The 8164-nt window shown below is 50.1% G+C and overlaps 1 protein-coding gene across 1 annotated transcript; it reads left to right on the forward strand.

The window, feature by feature from the left end:
• Window positions 1-35: 35 nt before the first annotated feature.
• On the forward strand, window positions 36-6733 carry Rbp4 (retinol binding protein 4). Its single transcript, XM_090346237.1, has 6 exons — window positions 36-136; window positions 242-374; window positions 499-635; window positions 814-920; window positions 5835-6047; window positions 6447-6733. Exons 2-6 carry the CDS (start codon window positions 264-266, stop codon window positions 6482-6484), a joined length of 606 nt encoding a protein of 201 aa, XP_090202363.1. The 5' UTR covers window positions 36-136; window positions 242-263; the 3' UTR covers window positions 6485-6733.
• Window positions 6734-8164: the final 1431 nt, after the last annotated feature.

Raw genomic sequence — 8164 nt, forward strand, 5'->3', positions numbered from 1 at the left:
TTCACCCCGCGGTTACGAAAGCGCGACCCCCTCCCCCCGGAGCTATAAAGTGACGGGGCGGCCGCGGGCGCTCGCCTGCCTTGCTCCACGCGCGCGCCAGAGACGCGGTGGCCAGGCTTGCGCGCGGTTCCGGGTGGTGAGCTCCCCCATCCCGGGGTGGTCCTGGGGGGTGGGCTGGGGGTGACGGCGGGGTGGGACGGGCGGCCGCGGGAGCCCGGGGTGACGAGGGTGACCCCCGCAGGGCGCACACCGTGGTGGGCGCGATGGCGTGGATGTGGGCGCTCGTGGTGCTGGCGGCGCTGGGCAGCGTTGGGGCGGAGCGCGACTGCAGGGTGAGCAGCTTCCGAGTGAAGGAGAACTTCGACAAAGCTCGGGTAGGTACGGGCCCGGGGGGGGGGGCGCCCAGGCCCCCAACCCTCCCACCCTCGAATCCCCCGGTGGGGGCCGCCCGTGGACTTCCAGACACCAAACCCTCCCTGTGTGCCATCGCGTCCACAGTTCGCGGGGACCTGGTACGCCATAGCCAAGAAGGACCCCGAGGGTCTCTTCCTGCAAGACAACATCATCGCGGAGTTCTCCGTGGACGAGAACGGCCAGATGAGCGCCACCGCCAAGGGGCGCGTCCGGCTGCTGAGGTCAGTGGTCCCTGGGCCCCCGCGGGCGCCCGCTGGCCCGCCAGCCTCGGCCTAGCTGGGCATCAAACCAACTCTAAGCACGGGAGGAAGGGGCAGGGGTGAGATGGGGAGGGGGGCTCTATTCTCCCCTCCTCCCCTCGACCTCTATTTGGCTCAAGATCCTCTTGGCTTTTTGCAGTAACTGGGAAGTGTGCGCTGACATGGTGGGCACTTTCACAGACACCGAAGACCCGGCCAAGTTCAAGATGAAGTACTGGGGTGTAGCCTCCTTTCTCCAGAGAGGAAGTGAGTAGTCAGCAGAGGGGCCATTTTGGAAAGGTGTGCGGGGGAAGGACGGGTTATGGAGGGAATCCCACCTGGCCAAGTCAGATTTCTTTTCCAGTGGCCCCCTCTGGGGAGAAGGGCCTGTGAGCTTCTCTCCCACCACCCGCCCTCGCCCCATTCCAGAAACCTGGCCCCAGCTCAAGGTTACCTCCTCGGCCAGGTGTGTGTAACCCACTCTGTTCCTGTTCCTGTTCCTTCATCTCCCCCTGCTCCCCTTCCCCCCCTCACCCCCATCACCAGCTCTACCTGGGCTTGCCTTTCCTTCTGGCTCTTTGGGCTGAATCCTTCTGAGACATCTGGCTCCCCAAGTTCCCAGCAGAGGCTGAGACCTCTATCCCAGGAAAGAGGGAACGCTGGCATGGTGTTGGATTGTGGTTCAGTGTCCTGGAGAGTCAGATACATGTTCTAGATGGCAGTGGCCTCTTCTCTGCCCTCCCCCCCCCCCCAGCACTGAAACTCCTATGTGAGGCAGGGCATCCAGAGCTCCCACCATGCTAAGACCTGCTCCACATGCTTTTTCTATTCTGCCTCCTTCTCCCAAGTCTGAGATGTGGAGTCTATTTGATAGAAGGTAGAATGATGTAGGCCTGGGAAGACACACCATAGATCAAACAGAGGAGAATGAACTAACCAGGGATGGGGCTCAGTATACACGTGAACAAACAGAGGCCCAGAGAAGGTAGAACTTTGTTCATCATTGTGCAACAGGTATGTGAGAGAGCCAATAGAAAGAAGCCCGGGTACCAATTACCAGGCCCAGATGGCCCTGAACCAACTTTGGCAAAGTATTATTTACACGTTCTTGTGAGATGAGATCCAGGGGCACAGTCTTTTCCATCAGTGATCCAGTGCAGAAGTGTTCTCTATTATAGTACACCCTATTTGAGTTTCCAGAAGTCATGTGTTAGATGAAATTGCTTCTCCTCCCCTCAGGAGTCTGAAGCAAGAGGGCTACAAGTTTGAGGCCGAAAACAAATATTGCATTATTGATTTATGCTGCACATAAAAAGTTGCTATACTGTAAGAGGAGAATGCATTTGTGGTCAAAAATAATGTGAATTATCTCAAAGAGTGAAGGAAAGCTTCCTAAAGTGATTTATCAAGAGTAAAATCTAAGCTGGGTGCCAGCTGCTCATACCTGTAAATCCTAGCTACTCAGGAGGCTGGGATCTGAGGATTGTGGTTCAAAGCCAACCCAGGCAGGAAAGTCTGAGACTCATCTCCAATTAAACTATAGAAAAATCTGGAAATGGTGCTGTGGCTCAAGTGGTAGTGTGCTAGCTTTAAGCAAAAGGAGCTCAAGGATAGTATCCAGATCTCAGGGTTCAAGCAAAAAAAAAAAAGTAAAGTAAAATCTATTCTATTCCTTTCCTTCTATCTTTCTTTTCTTCTTTTTTTTTGTGCAAGTACTGATGCTGTCCTTAGTTGTTTTTTTTTTTTCTCAAGGCTAGTGCTCTACCACTTGAGGCATACTCCTCCACTTCTGCCTTTTTCCTGATTAATTAGAGATAAGAGCCCTCATGCTTGCACTGGCTTTGAACTGTGATCCTTAGGTCTCAGTTTCTTGAGGATAACAGGTGTGAGCCACCAGCTCCCAGCTTATACTTTTCTGATAATGGATTGCAAATACCAATAGGAGGAGATACAAGATTACTCACTTAAAGGATAAACACATGATGCTCTTTGGCACTTCGAGGTATCCTCTTTAATAAAAATAGAATTATTAACAGCATCTTTAGGGGCAGGGGAAGAAACAACCAAAGAGGAAGTAGGGAATTTTCTTTAGTGGCCCGCTTTCCCTGCCAAAGCATATCGACACTACTTCTACCTTCTATATTTGGGAGGGTTTATCTAGGATTGCATCTGGAAAGGAGAAAAATGATTGATATCTTGAAAGTGACTGGTATAGATCTTAAATGAGATATCTGCCTGTCTGTCTATCTGTCCCTCTATCTATCTAGCCTCCTTAGGTTGCCTTTCAGAAAAGACTTGTGTGATATAGTGGTTAAGCCTGCCCCATTTAAATCAGACTTGTCTGAGTTCAAATCTCCTCTCACCTACTGGCTGTGAGGTTTTGGATTGTTTTCCCAGCTTTTCTGTGCTTCAGCTTCCTTATCCGCAAAGTGAAGGTGATACGTAATAGCTGCTTCATGGATTTGTGGTACCAAACTATAGCTGATATGCAGACAGCACTTTGATCAGTGCTGGAGATAAAACTTCTCTAAGTATTTGCCATTACGGCTTCTTAACTTTCTGGTCAGGAACACAGGGACCATTGATTCAAGTCTCTTCTAAGTGAAGAGTAAGAAGTTCAGAGTCACATAAGTGTCAGGTGCCACTGAAAGACACATCTCAGCTCAGGAGATGTTTTCTGAATGTCTCACAAGATGTCACTTCATATGTTGACCTTCTGTTTCGCATGTTTAGCTTACAGGGGGACCTTCTTTACAAACTAATGTCATGCTTCATGCTAGTTTCTTTGTTGGCACATTAAACATGAATCTGGACAAGAGAATTAGAAGGTCATTTGATCTCTCCATGTACTGCAAACTGATGGCCTCCTCCAGTGTAAATGCTCATTCAGTGTCTAGGGTTATCAGACTGCGCTGGCTTGTTGCCCCAGCTTGGGAAGGCTCTAGACTCAATGAATAGATGTCTCAGGAGTTAGGGATGTCTCAAAAGGCATGGCTGCACCATGAATTAGCCTCTCTGATTTCCTAAGTTGTGAAATGGGAATGGCCAATTATTTTTAATTTCCAAGATTATTGGAAAAATTGATCAAACTAATGCATGAAATGGTTACTTGATGTGTATTTTTTTTGTCAGTCTGGGTCTGGGCAGTGTCCCTGAGCTCTTCAGCTCAAGGCTACCGCCCTACCCCTTGAGCCACAGCACCACTTTGGTTTTCCGGTGGTTAATTGGAAATAAGAGTCTCATGGACTTTAGTGACCAGGCTGGCTTTGAACCGCGACCCTCAGATCTCAGTCTCCTGAGGAAGTAGGATTACAGGCATGAGCCATAGTGCCTGGCTTGATATGTAACATTAAAAAGAGGTATTAACTTCCATCATCACTATTTTAAGGAAGACATGGACAAAGATTCATTTTGTCTTTGTCTCAAATCAGATCTGCTGTTCTGATGGTCAACCTATCAGGCCTTGAGTCACTATGGACGCTGGAATGTCTATATCCGTGTTCCTCAAAGTCAGGGGCACTTGACCATCTGTATCTAAATCAACTATGGTATTTGTTAAAGTGCAGATTTCTAGACCCGAATCTACACTTTGAGAATTAGAAACTCTTGGGGTAGGGCTGAGGCCTGATTTTGGGGCTGTTCCCCAGTGGTGTGCCTTCTATATAATGAGGTTTAAGAACCACTGGTCTAGATAATGGAGTCCAGAGCTATGGTGGTCTACTTGGTATTAAGGTCCTGGGCTCCACTCACGTCCAGGGCTGCTGGATTGCAGTGTTAGTTATGAGGAGCATAAGGTCTCTCTCCTGGCTGGCACAGCTGATCCGTTAGGTCTGAGAACCCCCATCTGGTCCTGTTGGATAACTGGAGGGTCCACGGCTCCAGGGGGTTTCCAGGCTCACATGGGTGACAGCCAGATCTCCAGTAGAACCACATCCCCAAGGGGCAGCTGACTCTGCCAGTTACTTGAGGATAAACAATCCAAACCTCTAACCAGTCTATGGGGATACAGTATGGACATGGCTGCAGTGGAACCCCAGTTCCTGGGTTGGGGAGTCAGGGACTCTCAGCCACACAGCCACTGGCTCCAGCATTCTTCCCCTTAGTCTATTGTGTGTAGTTAGCTTCTGTCTGGAAACATTTGAGGGTGTCTGGTTGGTTCTCCAGAGGCACCCTGCCAACTGCAGGGAGAGAGGGGCAGGCAGGAAGTTACTTCCTGCCTGTGTTTCATTGTACATTTGCCAATAATTGGGAGCAGGAGGAGGATTTCTTTCTAAAGCCATAGATTTTCCGAAGTGACACTTAGAAGGTGGGTGCTTTTATGTCTGAGTTAGGCACCCGGAGAACCCCAGATGACACAGTGATCCCATAACAGGGGAAGGAGTGACCTCATCTAGCCATGGAAATTCTGCCCTGCTGCTCAGGAGTCAGGGATGGGAGCATGAATCTTAGCAGCCACGTGACTGCCCTGCCTGGCTCCTCTGCTGGGTGGCTTTCTGGTGACAGCTCAGCAGCCATCTGCTTGGGCATCTTCCAAGCCTGACCTCTGATCCTCATGCTGGGACAGCCAGGGAGGATGGGACTGCTCCCTTCTATCAAGTCAGGGGTGAACTGAAGAGAAGGGGCTCCACTCCCTCTCCTATAACAGACCTCCTGTACAGCCTAATTTGGCGTTAAATTCCACCCTATGCTGGCACTGCAGGGGTTCTCTGAGAGGCACAAACAGGGATAGACTTGGGGCAAGCTCTAGAGATGGCTTCACACCTTCTAATGCTAGGCATCAAGGCCCCTCAGTCTTTCCTCAACATGGAGTATGACATGGCCAGAGACACCAAGCAAATCCCTCTCCCCTCAACTTATGTAGTGACTGATGATAATGTGGCTAAGCCTGTGGACACTGCTTGAATCCCAATTTTTCCCTGCTCTTTGTGATCCTGGGTGAGTTAGTTTCTCTGTGTTTCCCAGTTTCCTCATCTATCAACCAGGGAATAACAGTGTGCATGTTGGTTCTATGTGTGAAGTCACTGAGAAGAATTTAGCGCTGAGGAAGTCCCAGCCACAGTCATCTGTCAACAAGAGGCTAAATTAAATAGAGTCGGGGCAGTTCTGGGGGTACACCGGGAGGGCCCCGGACTCCTGAGGGGGAGGAGGAGTCCACGAACCCTGTGGCTGTGTGGCTTGCAGATGACGACCACTGGATCATCGACACGGACTATGACACCTTCGCGCTGCAGTACTCTTGCCGCCTGCTGAACCTGGATGGCACGTGTGCCGACAGCTATTCCTTCGTGTTCTCCCGCCACCCCAGCGGCCTCGCCCCGGAGGCCCGGAGACTGGTGAGGCAGAGGCAGGAGGAGCTGTGTCTGGACCGGCAGTATCGGTGGATTGAGCACAATGGTGAGTGGTACATTTGATCCCAAATAATAAAGGAAGCGCTGATTCACACAGCAGGTCCTGGGCTCTTGGATCGCAGCCCCTCCCTCACCCCTCAGTTTAAAGGGTTTCAAGAAGAACCTTGAGGGCATGAGGGTATGTATAAATTATAGCCACATCTCTGAAGTTGAGGGCTTAGCTCAGGAACAGCACTTGACTGGCAAGTGCAAGGTCCTAACTTCAGTCCTCAGCTCTGCTACATGTGTACGTATAGAGCGAGCCACGTCTCACGGAGAGGGCATCGTTTGTGGCAGCTCATTCAAAGGAAGCAGAATATGAATGGAGACCACCACAGTCTGCCCAGTGGACCTGAACGTGGACCCCATCTTTTTCTCATGAATGGCTTTGCTTTCTGCATTTCAGGTTACTGTGAGAACAAACTGTCAAGAAACATTTTGTAGCAACACCAAGGATGGGAAGTTTCACTTGCAAGCTTCTGATCTGAATCTTCATCTCTATTTATCTTAGGAGTTCAGTTTGTCCCCCCATCTCCTACCCTTCTTTCTAGAAACAGAACACCATCAATGCACATAAAGAATATCCGTGGGAATGAGTGACCCTCTTTCTATGGCATGTGCATTGTTACTGAAGGTTTTTGAGGGACCACTGCAGGGACTCCAAAGTGATTTAATAAAATATAGTCACCAGCTTCTGCGAGTATGAAGTTTGGTTTGTGGTGACAGGTGACCTTTCAAATCCCGGGGCATTTTTCTTTCCCACTTGCTATGACCTTTGACCTATTCTACTGGTGAATCTCCATTCTTAAAGACCGTGGTTTCTCCCAGCTTCCTGAAAAAGATGATTCCCTGTTAACCCAAGAAGATGAGAAGATGAGAAGTTTTGTTCTCCCTTCAGGTATTAGCAGTGCCATTCGGGGCAGGTTGGGTGGCCCCGCTTCACAGGATACAGTGAAAAGCCAATGAGGCAATGTCTGTCCCTGAGCTTGGAAGCTGTGTAGGCACTTCTCAAGCCACACTGGTATGGGGAGGGGAGGGGAGGGGATGTTGCATTGCGGGTGCCATGGACGCTCTTGCCTCCCCTCCTCATGCGTCATGAGAAAGTGCTGCAAGTCTTCTCCTGAACAGCAGGCTGCCGCTGCTTAGCTCTCTCTGCTTCAGCCTGACAGCCTCACAGACCCAAACCATATGCATCCATCCCTCGCAACAAAACACAAAACCAGCTCCACGTGACCAGGCACTAGGGGCTTGCACCTGTAATCTGAGCTACTCAGGAGGCTGAGATCTGAGGATCACAGTTCAAAGCCAGCCTGAGCAGGAGAGCCTGTGCGACTCTTGGGTTCTGGTTTGTTTGTTTATTGTTGGTTTTTTTTTTTTTTTTGGTACTGAAGATGGAACCCTAGGATGTTGCACTTGGGAAGCAAGTGCTTTGCCATTGAGCTACAGCCCAGCCCAAATCTTATCTCTAATCAGCCACCCAAAACAAAACCAAAAAAAAGCACACAGACATGGAGTTGTGGTATAAGTGGTAGAATGCTGATTTGAGCAAAACAAGCAAAGAGCTCACAGCATCCAAGCCCTGAGTTCAGGCTCTAGCACCAGCATGTGAACAACTCTCTCTCTCTCCCTCCCTCCCTCCCCCTCCCTCCCTCCCTCCCTCCCTCCCTCCCTCCCTCCCTCCCTCTCTCTCTCTCTCTCTCTCTCTCTCTCTCTCTCTCTCTCTCTCTCTCTCTCTCTCTCTCTCTCTCTCTGTGACACACACTCTCTTAGTCTTTTTGTCCCTAAGCTTGTGGTCACCATAAATCCTACCTCAGAAACTCCAGGAGTGGCAGCGACAGCTGAGGATGATTGACAAGGAAACGAAGATTGGTCACCTACCCACTAAGTGGCAGGCGCTGTGTTCCAGCCATTGTCCCAACCTCCAAGAGTCAGCATGTCCCCGGGCTCTGTCTTTGACTCTGGTTTCTTCCCTTTCTCCATTCTCTCCGGGTAGTTCACAAAAGTGTAGGTCTCCAAAAGCCATCCAAGGCTCCCAGCAATGCCACCTGTCCAGATGTGACTATAGATGGGCCATATGAAACACATCTATTTGGATGTCTTACTGGGACTTCAAACACATTCCAA

This window comes from Megascapheus bottae, chromosome 15 (genome assembly GCF_031878675.1).
Source record: "Megascapheus bottae isolate mThoBot1 chromosome 15, mThoBot2.hap1, whole genome shotgun sequence".
NCBI classification, from domain to species: Eukaryota; Metazoa; Chordata; class Mammalia; order Rodentia; family Geomyidae; genus Megascapheus; species Megascapheus bottae.

What these genes read in the sequence shown, in the direction of transcription:
- Rbp4 (XM_090346237.1), top strand. Translation starts at nt 264, where the DNA reads ATGGCGTGGATGTGGGCGCTCGTGGTGCTGGCGGCGCTGGGCAGCGTT. An exon ending in CTCCTTTCTCCAGAGAGGAA is followed by an intron (nt 921 to 5,834) that starts GTGAGTAGTCAG and finishes TGTGGCTTGCAG; the next exon opens with ATGACGACCACTGGATCATC. An exon ending in TCGGTGGATTGAGCACAATG is followed by an intron (nt 6,048 to 6,446) that starts GTGAGTGGTACA and finishes TCTGCATTTCAG; the next exon opens with GTTACTGTGAGAACAAACTG.